The sequence below is a fragment of the Apis mellifera genome, linkage group LG1 (genome assembly GCF_003254395.2).
Source record: "Apis mellifera strain DH4 linkage group LG1, Amel_HAv3.1, whole genome shotgun sequence".
NCBI lineage: Eukaryota > Metazoa > Arthropoda > Insecta > Hymenoptera > Apidae > Apis > Apis mellifera.
This window is the reverse complement of record NC_037638.1, coordinates 6,999,571-7,025,343: the sequence shown is the minus strand read 5'-3', so window position 1 is coordinate 7,025,343 and position 25,773 is coordinate 6,999,571. Positions and strand designations below refer to the sequence as shown.

Sequence of the window (25,773 nt, the reverse complement as noted above, 5' to 3'; positions counted from 1 at the left end):
ACCGAATCGCATATTAAGATAACGTTAGTGATTATAGTATAATAGTGAATATTGAATTGATTGGTTATGTTCACGAAGGGAAATACAGGCGAGTGATAAAAATGATATAGACATATCGTTATCTGATAAACTGGCACATTTTATATAGATGATAAGCTTGACGTTGTGTACAAACTTTTAGAAAGATATGCATTATGCCTTATTCTGTATGAACAGTTGTGTCTACGGATAACTGTAATGCAGGAAACTATGTTATGTAATGAATTGCTTAATTTATCACCTGGTTTTGCAATTAATTTATTCGAAAGAGGAAAGATAATACAGATTACATGAAATATCTTTGCAAAATTTTTCTGAATGGCAAATTTTCTAATTGGCAAATTTTTGTTATCAATATTATGCTTGCAATTATTATTAAAATTAAATTTTGATTATATAAAAAATAACTTTATTTAATAAACAAAATTATATTTTTGAAATATAAAGTTTTTAATTTTTATTTTATGATCCAATAGCATCAAGATTTATCCTTGTATTTTTGAGATATTTATCATTTTACAATATTATAATTGCAAATAGTAAACTTAAATAACGAGAACTTAAAAAAAAAAATAATTTCAAAAAAAGTAATTTATACAACATATGTCATAATAAAACATAAAAAAAATGCACATATTTTAACCATTTAAAAATAAAACTGATCCAGTCTTTGAATAAATTCATTTTTATCTTTATTGTAAAAAAATTTCCTTGTTATTCTGATTAAATTTACATAGAAATGACGGAAAGTTTATAGAACATACACATATGGTTTACTTGAGATTAGATAAGCAATTTGTGTTAGAAAAGATAAAACTGAATGTCATCATTCATTTATAAACTTGAACAATGTGTTGTAACATTATTCACTTTTTCGTAATTATTAAGACCAATCTTGTAATATTTAAATTTGCAATATCATGAATTTCTTATAGCTAAATAACAGTATATCTACTGTTGCAATCAATTCGTATTACAAATCAATTTTATTGCAAATACATATTGCGAATATATGAAATTTTTATCAAATTTGTTTTATTTTTATTCTTATTAAATCAAAGTCCATTAAACAAGTTATATTTACGTTGCATCTTTGAAAAATAGATAAAAAATTGTTTAAATATTAAATTTCTTTCAGCAATTAATTAAATAATCCGTTTAAAAAATCAATTCATTCAAATTAGTCAATCCTTCTCTTTTTGAAATATTCACTCATCTAAGTAAATATACATATTAGCCAGATTGGGCAAAGTATTCTTGTCTCCGTTCCATTCCGGATGTAATTTTTCTTCAGCTTTGCACAATACATAAACTAACGCACGTGTAAATCCAGCTTAAGAGCATGACGGCCTCGCCTTCATGTCTGGCAAAAAGCACGCGATTAAATCAAGAAGGTCAATGCTGTTGCGGGGCAGAAATATCAGCAACAGCAACGATTCATCGCCCTATCTGTTTAATGTAGCTGATAATTCAGGGGCAGATGTAGAAAGAGTGTGCGCAGCCGTCCCACGCATGATCGCGCCCGCGTTATGCTGCAACAGATGAGGATGTGACGTTACTCTCAGATTTGTTAATTTGTTATGTACTGCGCTGGCCACGGTTGATTCTCGTATAATAAAACAACCGTGCGCGCGTGGACCAGTGAAGAACTGGACGAGAGAATTCGTCATTGAACTATACTGATTTCAACAAACGGATTCACCTCGAATCTGGGACCTCGAGACAAGTCCTTTAATCGGGCCCACAATTTCATTCAATGGAATGAACGAAGAAATGATGGCTACTATTCTTGCTTAATCGTTTGAAACTTTGCTCGATTTATATTTGGACGCGTTCCAATGGAATGACTAGTTTGTTGACATACGACCTCAAGATTTGTATATTAATTACATATTAATTGAATGTAAAAGTGGGACGTTTCTTACAGTCGATAGATTACAACAATAGATCAGTTGGTCATTGCACGTTAATAAATATGATGAAAATTCATACGTTTTAAGGACCTGTCAATAAATTCAATTAAGATATGAAAGATCTGATACAAAATTTTTTTCTAAAAAAAAAAAAACTCATGTTACTTAGTTGAATTTGAGTCTTTCTTGATTACCACTTACTCTTTTATATCCTCTTTTATATTTTAACTGCAAGGAGGAGGTATAAAGTGAGTGGATGACTTTCACGTAGCGAGGAATATAGAAAAGGTTAGGTTAGCTCGTTCAGTTTTGATTTACCTGATAAGAAAAATATTTCATTTAATTATAGTTATAATTCAATATTACAGAATGAAAATGCTCTTTTACTTTCTGTTTTCTAATTTATTCCAATTTTTAGCAATTATTTATGGCACATTTCTTGTTCACAATTATAAATTTTTCATCGATCCATGTTCTTTTTTTTCTAATTTGTAGACAAGAATGGATGGTGATTTATATTTTTAGGCATATTTTCGATCGAGATTTTAATTATTTCATGACGACGTGATTATAGGCTGCCTATACATATTGTCGTTAAATGTTAGATGGATTTAATGTAAATGAATTTGATATATTTTATGGTATTGATACGAATAGTAGCGAATAATAATACGAAAAGATTATTATAATTGGATCGTGACTATGCTGTTACCAGATCGTTATCGTAAATCATGGAACTGAATTACATCCCTTTCATTATAAACGTTCTGATTGAATTATAAAAATGCCGCTACATATTTAATCGGGAATTGGTCAACCATTTTCAAATAAACATTAACGAGACATAATGTTTATTGTTAGCGCCGTCACATATTTGGTTTCAATGATGATATAGCAAATTTTATTCGTATAAAATGACGTATATAATTATATATGAAAAAATATTTCAGTAATTATAGAGATATAAACTAACCTTTTCAAAGTTTTCATTCTTCCACCATCTTCATTGATTCCAATAATTACATACGTAATTTCTTTTCCAACAATCCATATATTTCAATCTACGTATTAAATAAAAATCTCAATTAAATTCCTTCGATATCAATGAGACGTTCGAACAATCTTCTCAATTATATTTCAACGTAACTGAATCACAATCTAATTAAAGTATCCATTAAATCCCAATCTCGTATATTCATTCAAGAGAAGCATACCCATCGGTGATATATTTTAATGACTTCATAAAGACGCATGCTGTGTCGTTGAATGTTATTACGTCGCAGGAAGCGAAAGATCGTTATAATGAAGCACACATTAACGGGAAGCATCGAAATGTTGATCCAGCAAAGTATTGCTGGGCTTCATAATCATTCATGTAGGAATATAACGATAGAGGGCGACACGGGGCTAGTAAGTGAGATACGTTTATATATCGAAAGAGGGATCAACGCGACCAAGGCCTTGCAGTCTAATCAACCACGGTCATTCTATCATTAACATTAACATATGCACCAAGAAATACGTCATAAGTTGAGATAACACGACAGACATGCATTATCCTTACATTGTGTTATCGTGCAATTGTACAAATAATTACAGAACAGCAAACGATTAGAAGCTTCCGCATGGCTGCTGTACGATTTTAGCTTTCATTTGTGATTTATACTTAATATCGAACGATCGGAGAACAATGAAATAGTTTACTTTCCGGTTTGTTTGAATACTTGGTACAGTTTATCGGCCTCTTCCTGTGTTTGGATAGTAAATGCTTCTCTTTTCTTTTTCTTTTTTTTTTTGTTTAGGTTAGGTTGATTCTTGTATGAATAAATATGAATATATGTAAAATATTTGAAAAATTATAAAATTTTTCATATGTATATATGTAGTCTATAAAAGATTTAATTCAGATTTAAGATTCTTTTGTTAATTCAATCAAATCAAAGCACATGTGTTGATTTGCACCACTATCAAAAATATTTATACGTATTGCAATACTTGTATCACTTGTCACTAAAAATTTATAATATTATTTTTTATATATGATGTGAAAACCGTCAAGTTTATATAAATTTTCAAGAAAATTTTAAATTAGAAAAACACAAACTAAAAAAAGAAATATCATGCTTGTGAAATGACGCTCTCATTGTGGCGCCATGATTAAAATAATCTTGCAATGCGTGCCAACGTTTCACGAGCATGTACGATATAATCCAACTTGCGAATTCGAGAGGTGTGAGAGCGCCACAATTGATTTTTATAGTGTCGTTAAATATTTACGAGTTCTTATTTAATAACAAAGAACTTTGCAAAATAACGTGAGCTTTTGATAGCATTGGTTATGTTCAGGAATATACGTAGAAGTATACATTATCATGTTATTATCGTTATGATAACTCGTTAAATAATTAAGTAGATACTATTTTTAAAATATAACTAGTAATTAAGATTATTTTCTTCGAATTGAAAAAGCATATTTGTTTTAAAATTTTCGTGTTTTCTTGAAATTTGTTTTAGTATTATGCTATGTTGATCAGAGTGTTTCATAATATTAAGAATAAAATTATGAATTTAACAATTACAAATTAAATAATATTTAACAGATTAAAGATTAGATTATCAAATGTAATAATTATCAATTTACTATAAAAATGTACATTTACTATTTATTATTTTAATATTTTAGATCTATTCAATGATTCCTTTAAACAAAAATCTTTCTCTTTCTTTTTTTAATGTTAGAAATATTTTAAAAATTAATAATAAAAATCAAATGTAATAGAATAAGAATAATATAAGAGAATTATTTATATAAACATATTTTTTAGAAAATAATTAACTTCATCGTTTTAACAAAAACTTAAACAAACTTATTCATGTTTCCTGTTAATTGACTTCTTTCCCTCTTTTTAATATTACTATTGAAACTTGATTTATACAATTTATGAAACATTCAATAGAGTTCTCGTTTACAGAATTTCTATATCAAATTTGTTGAGATTAGAACTTTTTATTTATTTTTCTTTTCTATCAAATTCTATCAAAGTAAACTTTATTAGCTATTTTCAAATAATCCACTTTTGAGAATTATATATAGAACGCTAATAAACGTTACATAATATTTTATTAGACGTCTAATAAACGTATCTAAGTTTTAGCAAATCTATGATAAAATAAATATTGACAAGATAAATTGATTTATTCTTCGGATTTTGTATTCATATAAATATATACAATTTAAAATGTAATAATATGATATAATCCAAACAAAATAGACTCCATTATTTTGCCAAAAGTATCTGCCCATCTTTAACATTACAAAAATAAATCTGAAATCCATCATTTTGACTAGTTTGATAATATATCTAGTGGTAAGAATAATATCTTTTAAGATCATAACACTACTTCTTCTAACTTAATCATTCATCTTTGAAAATCATTCATTATTTCCTCAATTTTGATATTTAAAATTATAATTGAAACAATACTTTACATTTAAACAAAATTAACTTTTTAAAATTAATATTTTTTTCTTTCTCACTTAATCTTCACATATCACAATAATTTTGATTCTAATCAAAAATTTAAAATAACTAGTTTCGATCAAAAGTATATACATTTTTCAATAATTTATAAATTATATCTCGAGATATTTTTGCAAATTTTGCAAATGGAAAGTGTCTTTCGACGAGTACATTGTGGAGACCGAAGTGAAGCAACATAGACGGCGCAGGATGTAAGTGCGGTGAAAATTCTATTTTCAGAATATCTCGCCACAAATTCCTCGGAATATCTTTAAACCATAGCATTTCTGACCCTCAATAAAAATAATTCTATAGATTCACGATGACTTTAATATCTTTCCACTGCATGAGCTAAAATGTCAGACCGCTTGCGATTGTTTCCACTTGACTTGTACGAGATTAAATTTAGATCCCAAATATCTGATATTTTTTTTTTTTTCTTTTTTTATAGAAACTCGATACAACCTAACCATTCTTATTTAAATTAAATTTTTAAACACGTACGAAATGTATTGATCAAATTTTTTATTTTTACAATTTTAAAATTTTTTTCTTTTACAATCATCGTTTATTTTATTAATATACATATATGAATCTAAATCGTAGAGGAAGAAAAGAAGAAAAAGGAAGTTTGTGTCATTATTCATAATCAAAGAAAAATTAACGTTACTTATGCTTAAGTGAATAAAACGAGAGATCCTATGGAGTGGAGTATCACGAATAATATTGAGTCCATTTGCGAAGTGCCATTTGCAATTGTTCCATTTGCAATAACAGGAACATTGATACTATTCACAACTAAACGAACTAAGTGCTCGTGTAAAGGGTGCTACCATTAAATGCTTGCTATCATTTCATGAAGATATTCAATACTATGACTGTCTATATAATTTCCTTTAAAAAAAAAAAAAAAGATTTCTTTTCTTATACAAAAATATATATAAATTACTCGAGCTGCAGTAAAAGATTCAATATAATCACAACTAATGGAAAGAATTCACATTTTGCAATTTCTTAATTTAAACGTTAACAATATTGAAATAAATTATTAGCATGTATATTTGCGATAATTTTCTAAATATTCTGACGAATATCTATTTTTCTAAAAATATATATATAAATAGCTCGAGCTGTAGAAAAAGATTCAATATAATCACAACTAATGGAAAGAATTCACACAATTTCTTAATTTTAAAATTAACAAATATGTTATATTAATAATATATATATAAATAATAAAATAATAAATAAAATAATAAATAATAAAATAATAAATAAAATAATAAATAATAAAATAATAAAATAATATATATAAATAAATAAATTATTAGCATGTATATTTGCGATAATTTTCTAAATATTGTGACCAATATCTATTTTTCTAAAAATATATATATAAATAGCTCGAGCTGTAGAAAAAGATTCAATATAATCACAATTAATGGAAAGAATTCACACAATTTTTTAATTTCAACGTTAACAATGTTGAAATAAATTATTAACATATATATTTGCGATAATTTTTTAAATATTGTGATTAATATCTATTTTTCTAAAAATATATATAAATTGCTCGAGCTGTAGAAAAAGATTCAGAATATAATCACAATTAATGGAAAGAATTCACGCAATTTCTTAATTTAAACGTTAACAATGTTGAAATAAATTATTAGCATGTATATTTGCGATAATTTTCTAAATATTGTGTGACTAATATCTATTTTTCTAAAAATATATATAAATTGCTCGAGCTGTAGAAAAAGATTCAATATAATCACAACTAATGGAAAGAATTCACACAATTTCTTAATTTTAAAATTAACAAATATGTTATATTAATAATATATATATATAAATAATAAAATAATAAATAAAATAATAAATAATGAAATAATAAATAAAATAATAAATAAAATAATAAATAATAAAATAATAAATAATAAAATAATAAATAATAAAATAATAAATAAAATAATAAATAATAAAATAATATATATAAATAAATAAATTATTAGCATATATATTTGCGATAATTTTCTAAATATTGTAACCAATATCTATTTTTCTAAAAATATATATATAAATAGCTCGAGCTGTAGAAAAAGATTCAAAATATAATCACAACTAATGGAAAGAATTCACACAATTTCTTAATTTTAACATTAACAATGTTATATTAATAATATATATATAAATAATAAATAATAAATAATAAAATAATAAAATAATATATATAAATAAATAAATTATTAGCATATATATTTGCGATAATTTTCTAAATATCGTGACTAATATCTATTTTTCTAAAACTCCATATATAATATGCAACGTAACATATTGGATCTTGAATACGAAAAAAATCTTGAATAAACATATTAACACGCTCTCCTTGCCAAATAATATTCGCCATAATCCGTCTTTGCGTAACTGACTTAGATTTTTACGAGATGTGACACATAATTCTTCTCGGGGGAAAAAAAATATCGATCCGAAGAAACACGTTTCGAATTTTTACGTATTCTTCGTCGGAAATAGATAATAAAAACGATCGCGCGACACGTCAAAATTTCTCGACGTTTGAACGCATCAACAAATTGAGCGGCGCCTCCGCCAATTTTAAACCGGCGCGAAATTATGAAATGGAATTATTCAGTTTATAATTTATAGTTTCTATCTATACGTTCACCTCATATTTCTCAATACGTAAACGTATATATATATATAAACACATCGCATTCACAGAAATATAAGCTCGTTATTTCGTTCGATTTATAAACGCGAATTTCATCACCATCTACCTATTATTATAAGAAATTATTATTCTCGGTTGTGTATGGAATATAAAAATATATATATATATACAATAATAATTTCTAACTTGTACTACGTAGATACGTAGATATGTAACATCAATAAAATTCAAAAATTTTAAACTATCCTAATTAAAATTCCGACATTCTCGTTCATCATCGTCATACACCAAACAAACATATCGTCCATCTGATCAAACTAAAAGAAAAAAAAAAAAAGGATCGATAATTATCGCACCGTTTCCAATTAGAATACTCATTTTTTTTTTTCAATACAGTGGCCACAGATGTGACGCCAATGCGTTTATCAATCGCATAGTTCAAACAAGAGCTTCTATTAAGACTTGGTTAGCGGTGGTCAGAGCGCAAAGAGTAGAAGGAAACGCGGAGAGTAGAACGAGACAAGCTGCTCACGTGAAACTTGCCACGTCTATTTGCTCTTCCTATTTTCGTAGCCGTTTGGTATATAAAGAGCCCGTCCTCGGGACATTGGCGAAAGATTTGGCAGCGATCCGCGGTTTTCTGCGCCGCGGCACTTGCTGCGCCGTAGATAGAGTCGCTAGAAGAAGACGAGCGCGAGCGATAGTTTACCGGGAGGAATCGCGGCTGATGTGTTGCGCGCTCGCCGATTTCCCGCCGTCTCTCGCTCTTCCATCTCATCCGCTCTCTTATCTCTGCGATAGATCTCTCTCTCTCCCTTCCCTCCCTCCCTCCCTCCCTTCGGCACCTCCTCTCTCCTTCTCTCCTTCGCCGAGTGCAATAATTGGGAATCGTTATGTTTCCGCAATTCCGTCCAATCGTCGTCGAACAGGGGAAGGAAGATCGATTTAGAAAATATCGATACGTGTGAATCGAATCGAATCGAGATTGAAACCCACGTGCTTCGAGCCGGCGAATCTTTTTCGCCGAGTCGGTGCCTCGTTTGCCCCTCGCGATACCGTTCGAACGTATAACGTGCAGTAACGAACGCCGCGGTTGCCAGCTGTACGGGGCAAATTGGATCTCGCTCGAGACGACGCGCTCGAGATACGCATATTTGGCGCTAATGGAAGATAAATAAAACACGTGGTGATACGATAGTACACAGTGACATACGAGTGCGATACGAGGGAAGGATCTTTGGGGAGTAAAAGAGAGGGAGAGAAAGTGTGTGGGGTGGTATTGGAAAATTGGTAGAGGAATGGTGGAGGAGGCACGTTATTATTAGACGTAATAATGGGGAATACGGACAGCGTCCACGACGTGGAGATGAACTCCTTGTCCAATGCGGACAATGATCGTCCTTACATCAAGGTGATTGTGATTTACCAATTTTTTTGATTTGTTATTGTTGCATATCGATCAAGTGGAATGATCGAGCAGGTTACATTTTTTCTTACAAGTGTAAAAAAGGATATGCATCAATGGTGTGACGATTTCGAAAAATATTTCAAAGTTTCTGAAAATAAGGAAAGATGTTGTTAAACGAGGGGATCAATGAAAATGGAGCAACAGGAGTTTTGTTCGTTCACGAGACCATTACGAAAGAGCATTATTGACAGGTTGAACAGGTTGTAGACCACGAAGCAATATTGATGTCTAGTTTAGCACGAGAGCTAGTTAAACAAAAATGCAAATATATGCAACTACATTTGCAAATATCTTGACGCACACGTTGCACCATTTACGTGGAACTAGGGACTATTTTTAAACCGCGTAAACAATATTTTTTTATTTTTCGTATTTTTCGTTTCTTTCTTTTTTTTAAACTTACCAATTTTGCTTTTACAAATTTTCGATACAACGTTATATATATTTTAATAAATTAAGCACGATTGCTTATCTCGTGTCATTAACGTGATATTAATATCGTGTATTTGCAAGATAAATGCTTATCACTGAGATTTGATTGAGCACAGTTCAGTAAAATTACGGATTGAAATCTGTACTGATATTCATCTACTTTGTTCTAGCTTCTATTTTATTTCTTACGTTTGAATTTCCCGCCAAACGCACAACAGGATAATTTTATAAATTGTAATTTCAAAATTTCCAGTTTAATTAACGAATTAGTTTATCATTTTTTTAATTCTTATGCTTTGTTCCAATCGTTGAAATTATTTTTTTATTTTTGTCGAGAAAGTAAATTTCTGGAATACTTTTAACATTTTTTTCTTTTTTTTTTTTTTTTTGGCATTTACCAGACGAGTTACTTCATTTTGACTTATTTTTAAATGCACGTGTGGGAGACATTTATAATCCAGAAACGACCCAGTTAATGGATGAAAATAGAAAATTGAAGTTTTGTTTGAAAAGAGAAGAACAATACAGGAGTAAGATACAATAATACACAATAAAAATGATTGGTTGTTTATGGTACTAGCAATGGTTTCAAGGAAAGAATGGTTCATTCAATTCAAAATATTTACTCTCCAATAAAATTTATTTGACTGGCAATACGATTCAAAAGTTGGGAAAAATTAATAATAATAAATATTTTTTTTCCAAAATTAAGATAATTACAGAGAACGATGATTCATATCATTGTAAAAAAAAATCGCTCGACTTCTTTTTTTTTTTAAACAATAAAACATATTAATGAAAATTCATGCAAGATACGCGCAAAAGAATATGACAATAATAAGAACATCGCAACTTTTTGATAATTATTGTCTAATCGCAATTCCATTGTTCATCAAAGTAGTTATATACAGTCGAATAATTTGCACGTTACGTATAAATTAGGATAATTTCCAGTATTCGTGTATTTCTGTTTCGGTGAGCATATCTACAACATATATTTTTTTTTTTCTTCAACTAAATACTTTTTATATTTTCGATAACTAAAGTAAAACTACCCCTAAAAGAATTTTAATAACGAATACTATTTTTTTAATTGTATTTAAAATATAATAAATAAAATTTCTCCTTTATGAGGCAAATTTTTACATGGAAAAACAGTTAGTTTTAAATTAAATAGGAATCGGATAATAATCAATAAAATTCTTAAAATGTTGGCGCAAAATGAAAAATTATAAAATAACAATGATTGAATATTTTCCCTGTCTGTTACAGAGAACACCAATGCGCCCAATGATAGCGGAATACGACCCAAAGAAGCACGGTGTGAAAACAGAACTGTCAGACACGGTTCTAGTCAAGTAAGTGAGAAAACTTGGTTTACGAAACCGACGCGAACGAACGGTTCAACGATAGTCGAGCAATTCACTATCTGCTACCACGACCAATCATCACCATTGCTTTCTTGCCAAACTCAAATGCTCCGCGCTCAAGCAAACGTGAGTGACAATCCGAGGATCATATATTGTGCATTATATCGTATATATGTGTATTCTCTCATTCTCTGTGCTCTTTTGATATCATATTTAGTATATATACATATACATATATATATATATTTCTTCAATATATATATTATATTTGTTTATAATATGTATTATATATTCTATAATATTACAAATAACTTCACAACTAGTTCATGTATACCGCCTGTGATCGCTAACGTAGAATTCGTAGCGTGGCTGGCACCAGGGATGCTTGACGATTGTCCGCCGAATCGTGATCGATATCGCTGGTTTGTGCAAAAAAAACGAGCTTCTTCCATTTTATTTAATGTGCGGCTGCCATGCACTCGACGATTTTATTTTCCATTCTTTCATTTTCCCGCTTCTTTTTCGTGATTTTTTCCATCTGAAAAAAAAAACAGTTTTTAAGATGATTTTGTAAAAGTGAGGTTATATCTTCTTACATATATCGTATCGAATGATGATAAATTTATATTATACGATTATTTGTCTTTTGTAATATATTTTTCTTATCATGGAATTATTATCAGAATTTTTTAAATATTCACATGAATATTAAGAAATAGATAAAAAAATTGCGTAGATCGAAAATTTTAATGTGTTGGTTCGAATTAAGTTAAATTTATTCGCATTTATGAATATTATTAAAAAAATTATGAAAAGAGTTTTGGCAGCACATAATGATAGATATTGTTTTGTATTTATATTCTATTTTATATTAATTATATTACTTTTAAAATCGATATCAATTAAGTCACGAGTCATGCAATTTATGCAAATTTGAAAAAACCTTTGTCTGATGAAATTAAACTAAACTGATTAAACTTCAAAATTGAATTATAATAATGAATGTAAAATTCCATTGATATAATTAGTTACATAATTCGTAAAGTGATTAAAATTATATAATACCAATTATTATGAAACAATATCGTAGTAAAAATAGAATAATGATAACGATTTTAAACTGTAATTAATAAATAATTGAGTAAATTAATATTATTTAAATACTATATGCATATATTCATAAAAATATAAATATTTTTATGAAATTTACGCAAGCAATATTATAGTATATATAATATGATATACATTTCACCATTATAGGTTAGGTTTCTCCTAATTTTCGAAACAAGATTATTATTCTTATTAATATATTCTTATTTTTATTTTCAATCAATAAATTGTAATAAGATATTAAATTTAAAATAAGAAACAAAATAAGATAAAAATCAGAGAAATCACAATATACATAAATAATGCATGAAAGAGCCAATTTTCCGCACAAACGAGCGATTCTATAGATTTAGCGGCAAGACGACGAAATTCTTGGATCCTTTGCGCACAAGATGGAATTCCTCCTTACTGCACTTTTAAATAATATTTTTTTCACAGTCTTTTTGTTTCTTCCTGTCATTTTAAATAATTCACACTATCCGTCTTCGTGTTTCTTATTGCGGCGTTACGTTACGTTATATAAGTTAGGCTCCACGTTCAATAATCGATCAATTTCAATGTGACAAATTGTATAACCTAAAAATGATCACATAACAAGAGAGAATGAATAATTAGAGATCTTGGAATTATTATTATATTATTATTCCTCGTTTTTTTCTTTTTCGATATATATATATATATATATATAAAATTAAATTTACACTGCACAATTGTTGCTTCAATGGAAACACGGTTTAATCTTTTTTAGTGGAACATCAATTCATGCGAAACACCTGTTGAGTAACACATCATTTTAATTGTCACGTGTTTGGAAGTTTCATGCAGGAAATAATTAATGACAAGGTCGGTTCAAAGAGTATATTTCATAATGGAAAAGCTACTGCTATTATTCTTTTTATAAAAGGAAGTGGATTATCTCTGTGGATTAATCTTTTACGCGCTTCTTAATACATAAACGTAAGCTATTCATTACTCGCGGTGGTCATTAAAATTAAAATGATAATTACGTAAATGGGATTGTAATATAAAATTATTAACACTATCATATAAGTTTAATTAATTCGAATTAATAGTTTAGATTTCGAAATTTTATTAAAGAGGAAAAAAGATTTATATTTATCTTTTTTTTTTTTTTTTTACCATTAAAATTTGAAAAATAAAGAAGTCACGTGTTTTTTTTTTTTTTTTTTTATAATAAATTTAAAATTGATGAAAAGACAAAGAGTGAGGATATATAGAGATATAAATAAAATATAAAAAAAACAAGGTGCAGAAAGGAGAGAATCCTCGCGGTTTCTTCGTAATTGAGGCCATGCGGTGTGCAAGCAAATATGAACTATGTTCCTCTCAAGGATTCTAATAAAGATGAAATCTGTCTTTACTATATAATATGTGCATTTATATGATTCCAGACTTGCGTATAAACTGCGGGCATAGATTCGGGCTCTATGAAAGTGCTCTGCGAATAATGTGAAAGTGACAAAAATATAAAACATAAAAAAAAAAAAAAAAAAAAAAAAAAATAATAAAAATAAAAATATAAAAATATATATATACATATACGGTACACCGTTTTAAGAGAAAGAAAAACGGCACGGTCTCTTTGATGGACGATCGCGGGTTCAAAACGCGGTTTATATCGAGACGGTTTTGTTACGATTGACGTATACTGGCGCCGTTCGATTGAACAACGGTGAAACGCTTCGTCAAACGAAACAAAAAAAAAATAATAATAATAATAATAACAATAATAATAAAAAAACGAAAAAAGAAACATTGGAAACATTAAAAATCAACAAAAACGAAAATAAATAAAAATTAGAATAAAAAAAAAAAAAAAAGAAACGTGATCGGAGTTTCGCGACTAGACAACAAACGCGACACAAACTTACCGACGGACGATATCGAAAAAAAATTTACGGAAACGAACGAAAATTAACGGAAAAAAAAAAAAGAATCAAAAAGAAAGAAAGAAAAAGAGATAAACCTTTTTCGGACATCGTGCGACCTCGTCTTGTCCGAAATCATTAAAAAAAAAAAAAAATCAAACCAAACAAAATCAAAAACCAAAAAAAAAAAATTGCAAAATTGGCATCGAAAATAAATACACGATCGATTTGATGTGCGTAAAAGAAAAAACGAGTCGCAACAACGGAAAAAACAAAACAAAACAAAAAAAAATGCGGAATGAAATTTAAAAAAGTACCGAAAACCAATAATATCACTAAATAATAATTTAAAAAAAAAAAAAAAAAAAGAAAACAAAACACGCTCGGCGAGAAGTGTAAAAAAAAAAAATGTCAGAAATGAAAGAAGGCTTGTTAGTCGTCGTACTGCGTCGTGGCGCTGGGCGTCGCGGTGATGCAGTGCGGTGGTTGCAGCTACCTCTAAGCCTGATCGCGACGCGTGAACTCTTGTCACGTGTAACGTGACACATACAGACCTACTACTACTACTACTCTACTACTACTACTACTACTATTCCTATTTCGGAGCTTTCTCGACTAAGAAAGCTTCGCACGACTAAGGAGAGAAACTACCGCACCTAAATGGGTACCTATATGCCTACACACCTACCTTTTTACAAAATTGTATTTTTCTCTTTTTTTTTTTTTTTGTTCCCCCCACCCCCTAGAGTACATTATCTAAGTATCTCTCGTTGTTATATACACATGAATATACACACGAATATATACGCACACGTGCTACGTGGTTGTACAAGTTAACGATAACTGATCGGATAATATTATTAAAAGATGATTAAATTTTCAATGGTTCAAACGCTCGAACGACCGATTGTCCATCTCGTCTAAATAGATTTGCTCGTTTTTTCCGTGCTGATCGTAGTCAAAAAGTAGTACTGTACTCTTATTCGAGATCGATCGTGATCCAAATTTTATTACGGGATATGTATGTTATATCATTATATACGTACATACATCAAAGAAAAGTGCATGGTTATACGTAAAAAAGATATTTATTATTTCAGAATGAAATTTATTATTCGTGATTGAGAAATAGAAAAAAAAATTTTAGTTGTTCATTACATTAGCTTGAATTTGCTATAATTCATTGTAAAAATATTTTGTAACAAATTTGTATCAAAAAATTGATTGGAAATAAAATTTTTTAAATTTCAAATTTCAAATTTCAAATAAAAAATGCATGGAAAATTTATAGGATTAAAAATAGAATATCATTCTGATCTGACATCGATTAAAAATTCAAAACTTGATAGTTATTATTTTATTTTTCCGATTTTAACTTGGAAAATATTAAAAATAAATAAAATCATTTGGCACGAATTTTTGAATATTTCCCGAAATTCAAAATACTAAATATTGTTATTAATAAAGAAACATCACGTGTTTTATTATTTATGAAATTAAGTTATTAATAAATAAAGCAAAGAACAAAGGATTTGTTAAATATTGAAATATTTCCAATTCGTCGCATATTAGTCATTTTTATATTTTAAGATTAAATTATAGCTATAGTAAAAAACTATTAATATTTTGTCAAACAATAATTTTTTATCGTTCCAAGAATCGAAACGATCAATCAATCAATTCTATTTTCACCAATCCGTCTTTATTCAATAATAAATCGAGCAATGATGAAATCGTTGCTTGTTAAAATTCTAGAATACAATTTTGCAAAAAGGTCATTATCATATAAAATTCTAATTTTATCGTATATAATAAATAAATCTTGCCAAATTTTATCTCATCTCAGAGACACGTTGCGTCATGCACTTTTTCTTTTTCCGTTAAATAAAATAAATGGAACAAACCTCGTGTCATTTGTACAATACGATACGAAATGAGAATCGAATTAGGATTAAAAGGAAAAGAAAAAAAAAATTAATAACAAAAAAAAAAAAAGAAAAGAAAAGAAAAAAAAGAGAACAAAAAATATGCGTCGAAATTTTAGAGAGATTTTTGATCGATCTTTCTATCGATTTCCTCGATATATGTTCCCTTGATATGAACGAATGCGTTAAAGTTGGGCGACAGGGAGAATATTGAAGAGACCGTTTGCTTATAAAAAAACGCGTGTAAAAATTGATCGAATCAAAATGGTTATTCAATTACGGAGTATTTTATACAACATCAAACGCATCATCGACTGATCGAGTTCGTTGATGAAATTTGTTTTATTTGGAAAGTTTGATCGATTAGAATTGGCATTTGATGAAATGCAACAATTGTATAATCTAAGTAAAGGAGCCAGGGAGTAACGTCGTTTATTTATGAAAATTAATTAAATTAGAATTCAATTATTTTAAGATTGTTGTATAATTGATTTGAAAAAAATAAATATTTTTTTAACAATATAAAATAGTAAGATCAATTTTAAAAAAAATTTTCACCAATGCAATTCTATTAAATATCATACTAATAAAAAAATTAAGAAAATAAATAAACGTATCATTATGCATAGCATAGAAAAAAAAATATAGATATTTTAGAAATGTGTTTTTGCTTTTGACATTATTCGCTGGCGCCTTCAATATGCAACAAATTCACGCTTGCAGCATAATTTAAAACGCACAGCGTGAAGGAAAATGACAATCTGATCAAATTTATTTGAGACCGTAAAATGAAAAAACTGTTTCATCTACGAAATCTTGCAGTGAGCAGTATTACCTTCATTGCTAATTTCATGTTCTCTATTATTAAATTAATGCGTGTTACGAGTCTACAGCTTTTGCCTAATTAAAACGCGTAGATCTCGCCCACAAAACCATATCTGTATCGTGCTATCATCAACCTCGTTAATGCTATGTTTTATTTATAAGCTCGCGTTCAATGGCGTAGTCACATTCTTGATTTTGTTCCTATTTTCTTTCTTCTTTTTAATTAAATGTATTTAACACTATTTTTTTTTTATTCTAAATAAATTAGATTATTTAATATTCTTAGATTAGTTTAATCATACGAATAGTATATACAAACTTGAGAAATAAAGATACGTAAAGATAAATCATCGATAGTCTAGAACATAATAAAAACGTTGCATAGAGAATTATTTTTCAATACGAATATTGACGAATGAGCTCTTTTCATGTAATATAATATACATAGCATTGATGAGTTGTAAACATCACTTTGAGTTAAAGTCTGATTTATTTTTGACGCGAAACATATAAAATAAAAACAAGTTAGTTATTCGATCTAGCATAAAATTCAATTATTTTCATCATAAAAATTTAAAAATGTCAAAATTCAATTTAACATTTAAAATATAGTATAATTACAAATTAAAATATAAATTGAATTTAATAAACAAAAAAAATGAATATTAATATAAAAAAATCAGATTCTAAATAAATCATTTCAATCACATTTGACTACGCCATTTGCGCAAGCTTTATCGCGTCTAGTTACTCTATAAACCGATTACGAACACTTCGATCCTCTCTGTTCCCCCACTGATCCTTGTAAATACGTGGTGTACATATTGCGCGCGACCACGAAAATAATAAAAATCTCTCACATGTTACTTTGCATACTCTTCCCGCATAAATATATACCTCTTTTTTTTCTTTTTTTTTTTTCTTTCTTTCGTAACCGTATACAGAAACATTCGCATAATCGATATGTCAAAAGAAAAATACGTTCTGCATACTTACGTCGTCATGAAATCCTCACGACACATATCTATATATCGCGATCTCAAAACTATGATAATATCCCTTCTAATAATAAAAATGAAACTCTTTAACGAGTGTGGATACTAACAATGTTGGTTTTGCAGATACAAGTGCGAGAAAAATGACATACCTATTACCGTCACGAACGGTTCGACGTTACCACTTGTGGAACGACCAAACGATGAGGAAGCGGCCCTTTACAATCCGTTTGAGCACAGAAAGTTAGCACATCCCACATCGGATTTAGACACACTGATACATCTACTGAAAGGAAGCTTGGGAACTGGGATCTTAGCTATGCCAATGGCCTTCCGGAATGCCGGTCTTCTGTTTGGCTTATTCGCTACGTTCTTCATCGGAGCTGTTTGCACTTACTGCGTGCATATTTTGGTTAAATGTGCACATAACCTATGCAGGCGGACTCAAACGCCGAGCCTAGGGTTCGCTGATGTCGCTGAAGCGGCGTTTCTTGTCGGTCCTGAACCTGTACAGAAATACGCTAGATTAGCAAAGTAAGATTTTATTGTCTTTTTTTTCTTTTGATTGGATTTTCATTTTTTTAATATTTTGAATCATTTCGTGATCATTTGTTACGTATTTAGTTACGTAAATTATTTGACATGAATTATTTATTATAGAAAATTATTTTAATAATAGAAATGAAAATTTTTACAGCAAAGAGATAAATAAATTAAATGAAAGATAGTCATAAATAATAGAAATTAATTAATAGTAATTTCAATTTTTGAATATTTTCAGAGCGACGATCAATTCGTTCTTAGTGATCGACTTAATAGGCTGCTGCTGCGTGTATATCGTTTTCATCTCGACCAATGTAAAAGGGGTAGTTGATTATTATACGGAAACCGACCGAGATATCCGATTTTACATGGCGGCATTGTTACCTTTCTTAATCATATTCTCTCTCGTGAGAAATTTGAAATATCTGGCGCCATTTTCCATGCTTGCAAATGTTCTGATCGCCACTGGAATGGGGATCACGTTCTACTATATTTTCAGCGACTTACCAAGCATAAAGGATGTACCAAACTTCTCGAGCTGGTCTCAATTACCTCTCTTCTTTGGCACGGCTATTTTCGCTCTCGAAGGCATTGGTGTAGTAAGTATATAATTGGAATAACCATAAATATGTATTGCAATTATAAATTCTAAAACTAAACATATCACAGATTTTATTTAGCAAATATTCATATATTTTGAGAATTATAATATTTATTTCATTGTAATTATTTTTTTTTATTAAGTTTATTAAACAATATTTTTTTAATAATTTCTTTAATAATTTATTCGTATTTCTTCTAATATACGATTCATTAATTTTAAAAAAAAAAGTCGAGCGAAGTCGTTGATATTCCGTGCACAGCATAACAGATCGCAAACGTGGCAGTTGAATCGCGTTTAGTATTTCGATCATGCTATAAGCGGTTACGAACGAGTTACCGGTTAGATGCCGGATCGAAAATTCCAATGAACGATCGCGGTGAAATTTATCCTTCGGTATTGCGCACTTTTTAAAGAGCCTTGAAACTTTGCAATTTCTTTCTTCTTTTTTTTTTTTTTTTTAATTCAATCATACAACGTTACTCTTTATTTATAAAAACAAAAATCGAAAGATATTGAAATCACTAAATCCAAATAAATATAAAATATTTGTCTTTATGTGATAAACATATATACGTTATTATATAATATATTATACCTGAAATGAAATATTATAAAATAATATCTGTCTTTAAATAAGCCATTGGTTTTTAAGACGTAAAAGTACCATGTAATAGACGCAAGCTATTATATAATGGCGTATAACAAGAAACAAGAACTGCAAATCCTTTTGTTGAATTTATCATCACACGTAATACGATTACTGCGATTTGTTACAAGAAAGACGCATAACAGCAAATCTTACGTTTAACTTTTGTTACGTGTATTCCTTTCAAAGCATACCAATTATTTCATTCAATATGATAACAAAATCAACAAGCACCATTGTCATAATCGTAAAATTCCATTGGATCATATGACAGGCTCGTCATATGATCGACAACGATGCTAAGGACATTCTTTGGATTTCTTAATCAAAATATTTTTCAATTTCCTTACATCATACACACATATATACATATATATATATATTCACAAAATTTATATCTTCTCAGAAAGAATTTTAGATTGACTCGTTATTTCCTACATTTATTACAAATTTCATGGAAGTAAAAATTTATCAAAATTGTTAAAAATTTTGACACAAAAAAGAAACGTTGACGAAAATCCAAAGTTCTACATTCTGATAGACTTTCTAATAATTTCACTTTTCACAGGTAATGCCCCTCGAGAACAACATGAAGACACCGACGCACTTCATCGGTTGCCCAGGTGTCCTGAACACCGGCATGTTCTTCGTGGTATTGTTATACAGCACCGTAGGTTTCTTCGGTTACTGGAGATACGGCGAGGACACGAAAGCCTCGATCACATTGAACCCCGAGCAGAGCGATATCCTTGCCCAATCCGCCAAATTGATGATCGCCGTGGCCATCTTCCTCACCTACGGCCTCCAATTTTACGTGCCCATGGAGATAATCTGGAAAAACGTGAAACAATATTTCGGTTCGAGGAAACTCTTAGCCGAATACGTGATACGTATCGTGATGGTGATATTCACGGTGACCGTGGCTATTGCCATACCAAACTTGGGTCCGTTCATTTCCTTGGTAGGCGCCGTATGCCTGTCCACCCTTGGCTTGATGTTCCCGTCGGTGATCGAACTGGTCACCGTGTGGGATCAGGAAAACGGATTGGGCGCCTGTTACTGGAAACTGTGGAAGAACTTGGCTATCATCTCGTTCGGCGTGCTGGGCTTTTTGACCGGTACTTACGTGAGCATCCAAGAGATTCTCGACGAGAATAAATGAAGCGCCGGGTTCGAAGGAGCTGCGGTGCGACGGAATAATCGCTCAGCGCGTACCATATATATATATATATATGGCAGTCGTTGGACACCTCTTCGAGCGGATTCGTCGTACCGGAGGGGCGACGATCGCGACGACCACCTGACGGAGGATGATGCCGTTGTTGTATCTATCATCACCAACAACCTGTGCCAGCAGCTTCGTCTCGCTCCTTCTTCCAATTTTTTCCTCTTCGCATCGACAGCACGACGACTGTAACGACGATGAAGGCGTCGAGTAGTAGACGGGATCTACGATAATTCTATTTTTTTTTTTTTTTATTATTGCACTCTTGTTATTCTTTGTATTAATTGTAAATAATTATATAGATAAGAGGAGTCGTTATGCTCGTGGGGAGTTCGTGTATTTTTAAAAATTATTATTTTAGAAAAAAAATTCCTATTATTTAAAGAATATTGAAAAAATGAAGCGAGATAAGAATAAATTAATTTAGCTGTTGTATTTAATAATGATTCGAAAGATATACATACACGAACTCTTTTTTGTAGAAAGTAACACGGTCATCATCATTGCTTCATTTTTCTCTGCAACTTATGTAACCAATATGTATGTCGCGTAGAATATGGCTTGATATGTATTATAGAAAGCATAATCGATTTTTACCGAATTACGTCAGAGTCGTCGCTACTGACGTCGCGCCGTACGCCTAATGCACGGTAAGAATCATTAATGTGGCATGTTATATCCATCTCTCAATAGAAACGATAACGTATTTATTACGAACGATTTCAATTTTTTAATTGATTAAATTCGAAAATTCTCAAATCCTCCTAAATTCTCGTTTCCTAAAAAAATTTCGAACTTTTGAAAGAGATAAGATTCGACATGCGACATCAATGAATTTTACCGCGCATTTTACATGTTCGAGCGATTAACCGAGCGAAAAGTCAATAGCACACAACGTGGCTCGGAGTACCCGGAGTATACCCGCGGGATGCATGGATTTCACGATGCGCGTATACGATCCGTGCTGAATAACTGCTGAGACGAGTGTTCGATCATCAAGGACGTGGATGGAAGCGCCCTTTCTTTCTTCCCCTCCCCTCCCCCCCCATTTTCTCTCTGTCTTTTTTTTCTTATTTATTTAAGTTGCGTAGGCCGTACGCACGACGAAGTTTTTTTTTTTTTTTTCTCTCTCTCTCCATCGACTTCACACACAACTGCAGGACGGTTTCTTTTTTTTTTTTCTTTTTTTTTTTTTTTTTTCTTTGATTTTTTTCTTCTTGTTTTTAGCAGCGTATGTACGCATTAAGTTAATAGATATATAAATTATACTTAAGCGTCGTTTCACGTTCACGAACAAGGACCGTTCGCGTTTTATTTTATTTTATTTTTTTTTTTTTATTGATATTTTTTTTTTTATATATATATATATACACGTACACATACATATATATATATACACACACACACATATGGCTTTAACGTGCGTTCGTTCAATTTTTACCGCGACAAGAGAGTGATTTGTAAGATAAGAAGTTTCCAAGGTTACTCGTCGATCGATCTATCTTTTTTATCGTCGAAAATAAATAATTACATTTTACATCTAATAATGTAATAATGATTAATTCAATTAACGAGTTAAATTAATCTTGTAATAATTAATTCTTGTCAAAAATTTTTAATAATTTCACTTGAAGTCTGTAAAAAATTTGAACGATTGGAATCGAAATTTAGGAGAATTTTGAAAATTAGGAAAATTTGATGAAAATTTTATTGATATAAAAATAAGTAGAAAATCGATTGATTTATTAACTCGTGGAAACTGTCCATCTGTTCCTAGTGCACATTGCACAAAAAAGAGAGACGAAAGAAGACGTGCAAAAAAGTGATTGATTAAGGATAAAAAAAAAAAGAAAAAATAGAATGGCACGTAGGTGTGATAAATATCGCGATGTGCACGCTTGCTAGTCTGTAAGAAGTTTAGTGAAAGACATCGATGATGATCGCGCTACGCGTCATCGTAAAATAAATCGAGATTAAAATATAAATTGGAGAAAAAACCTTTAACTTGACTTTAAAGTAAGCTCAAGTCTAAATTAACCGAAAGGCGCACTTTCATCGATTCAAGAATAATTAAGAATTTGTACAGAATGGATCAATCAATTTTTCGAGGATTGTCGAATTCTTATAAATTCTTAAAAAGGAAAAAAAAAAAAAGGAAAAAAAAAAATTATAAAAAAAAAAGGAAATCACTCATCTCATTATGGATTAAATTTTGACAAGTATTTTGCAGGACAATAAAGAGAAAAATTTTTTATCGATAATAATAAAAAAAATTAATAATCTCTTCGAAAAGTAATAATTAAGGTTTTAAAAAAAATTCGTAACGACCCATTTCTTGCGTATTCCATTTTAAATTAAACTTGATTTTGTCGATCGAATTTAAAATTGTTCGATCGAATTGTTCGAGTATTAACGAAATTATATTTACGAAGCAGCATGCTTCGCAACACGTGTTACATTACAGCGATAGGTTAGGAATGCACGATCGTTTTTTCGTTTCGATCATTTTCGATCGTTGTTCAAAAAATTCTTGTTGTGAATTCATATTTCGAAGATACGCGAATATATTGTTTTTTTTTTTTTAGTGCCTTGATTCTTTTCCTTCGCAGAAATTGTATATAAATATAAGACTGGATCTTATAGAGACAGAACAGAATGTATGACTAAATATGTTGCAAATTGAGTATCTATAGAAGTATTTAAAAAATTTCTAAATCCTCGAATTTCATTCAATTTGAAAGATGGTGCACTTTCTCTTTTTTAATTTATTATAAAAGCTTTATTTAAAAATATTTTTATTTATCTTTAAAATGATGATTAAAATATTAATTAATTAATTGTTTTATATATATATATATATTATATTTACGAGTTATGTTAAACAATTATTTAAAAAAAAATAATCGAAATTTTTTTACGATAAATAAGATCATATTAAATGAAATCCAAAAAATAGATTTTTATTTTTTAAAATATCAAAGTAATTGAATCATAACATCTTTAATGATACATTCTACATGTTAAACGATTAGAATCTAAGTCTCGATATGTTCTTTTTTTTTATCTTAGAACAATTTAAATGATTCTTCAACCGTGTATATTGTATGAAAAGAACAAAAAAAAAAGACCATTTTAAGAAGACATTAAATAATGCACGGTAGTTATTGCCATTTTCTTAAAAATCTTAGTATCACGTAAAATATGTTTTATTAAGAACAGGGTAGAAACAAATTACAATTCTTTTTTTTCCTTCCAAGCCATAGAAGACTGCTAAATTTCACCAAGCTTCATCCATGTTTTATCATCTTTTATACTCGTCCAATCTTTTTACATCATGTATTATTTCTTTATATATATATATATATATACACATATATATATATATATATATATATATATGTATATATGTGTGTATATACATGTATATATACAATATTTTGTATAAGAAAATATACATACAGATAGTTCAAAATAATAATAGAATGATTTTTCTTTTCAATAAAATTTTGTTGTTAAAAAAAGATTCTTTAGATGGAATCATAATGTATTTAAGACGAAAAAAGTAAATAATGAATATGCCATTTCGCTGCCTTTTTATTCCGGACTTCCACAATGAATTGTGCATTATGTGGGAATGATTGCCGCTCAAAGAATATCATTTCACGTGCATGTGTATTTCATGCACTCCATCAACTTTTGTCAGTCATTGTACCAAACAATGTTATTGGATATTTAATAACAATGATTTGCAAAAAAAATAATATAGTAACACTTTTTATTTACTATTCTTTGCCCTTTTATCTTTTAAAATCGATTTTATATAAAATCAATTTTTATCGAAAAATTTATTAAATATATTTCTATTTATCTAATCTAATTTTTCATCTATAATAATATGATATAGATAAAATAAAGATTAAAACACATTGTAATTTTGAAAGAGAAATGGTGAAATTCAATTGATATATCTTCGTTGTAATTACGTGTTAAAAGATAAATAGGCGAAACACAGGGTAAAAACTGAGAAATCAGCATTTATCTCTTGAATGTTAAAAATCTCTTTTTAAAAATATTCAAGAAATGGTACTGAAGTTCAATTCTTATCCTATCTCTATGCTATTTCTATTATTTACACTCTTTATTTACGTTTCTTAAAATTTTACGATTGAAATATATCTAATTAATAATATAAAATCAACAAGAAGTAAAAATAATGTTTACGATTCTTAAATTATGATTAAATAAAATATGATTTTAATAATAAAATTCTTAATATTGTATTATAAATAATAATAGTAACTTAACATAACATAATAATTACTTTTATATAGTCATTTTACTTACAAAATAAATCAGGCGTATTATCGTTTAAAAATTATACATGTATCTATATACATATATAAAAGAAATGTATACAATTATAAAAATAAAGTCAAGATGAATTTAAAGTATTATTGTATCACGTCATATAATAAGATGTATGTATTTAAATATTTACAAACATAAAACTCCATAATGATTCTTATTGTTGAATAATTTAGAAAATAGAAACTACGTATCATTCGAATAGCACATA

The 25,773-nt window shown here is 29.1% G+C and overlaps 1 protein-coding gene and 3 long non-coding RNA genes across 6 annotated transcripts in view; 1 reads left to right on the top strand and 3 right to left on the bottom strand.

Annotated features, from left to right (window-relative positions):
- Positions 1–23,777, top strand: part of LOC410741 (proton-coupled amino acid transporter-like protein pathetic) — a 35,247-nt gene extending 11,470 nt beyond the window's left edge. Inside the window, exons 1-5 of one of the 2 annotated variants that reach the window (XM_394217.5) lie at positions 9,499–9,576; positions 11,338–11,423; positions 18,306–18,713; positions 18,961–19,321; positions 20,541–23,777. In XM_394217.5, coding sequence (XP_394217.1) covers positions 9,499–9,576; positions 11,338–11,423; positions 18,306–18,713; positions 18,961–19,321; positions 20,541–21,134 — 1,527 coding nt within the window. In that variant the 3' untranslated portion in view covers positions 21,135–23,777. Of the gene's footprint in view, positions 1–9,498; positions 9,577–11,337; positions 11,424–18,305; positions 18,714–18,960; positions 19,322–20,540 lie in introns of those variants that run through there. The other variant, XM_006564994.3, reaches the window with a different exon arrangement.
- LOC100578082 lies at positions 688–4,408 on the bottom strand. Its single transcript, XR_003304386.1, has 4 exons — positions 2,926–4,408; positions 2,118–2,270; positions 1,742–2,042; positions 688–1,571 (listed from the first exon to the last, which is right to left on the bottom strand). It is a non-coding gene; the product is annotated as an uncharacterized LOC100578082 (long non-coding RNA).
- LOC102656788 lies at positions 11,694–13,642 on the bottom strand. The gene is made up of 2 exons (XR_410109.3): positions 12,841–13,642; positions 11,694–11,973 (listed from the first exon to the last, which is right to left on the bottom strand). It is a non-coding gene; the product is annotated as an uncharacterized LOC102656788 (long non-coding RNA).
- Positions 19,897–25,715, bottom strand: LOC102656814. Of its 2 annotated transcripts, none has more exons than XR_003304383.1 (3): positions 25,542–25,715; positions 20,908–21,432; positions 19,897–20,803 (listed from the first exon to the last, which is right to left on the bottom strand). It is a non-coding gene; the product is annotated as an uncharacterized LOC102656814 (long non-coding RNA). The 2 variants fall into 2 exon arrangements; XR_003304382.1 differs by having other exon boundaries at positions 19,995–21,038; positions 21,099–21,432; positions 25,542–25,714.
- Between the last annotated feature and the right edge of the window lie 58 nt (positions 25,716–25,773).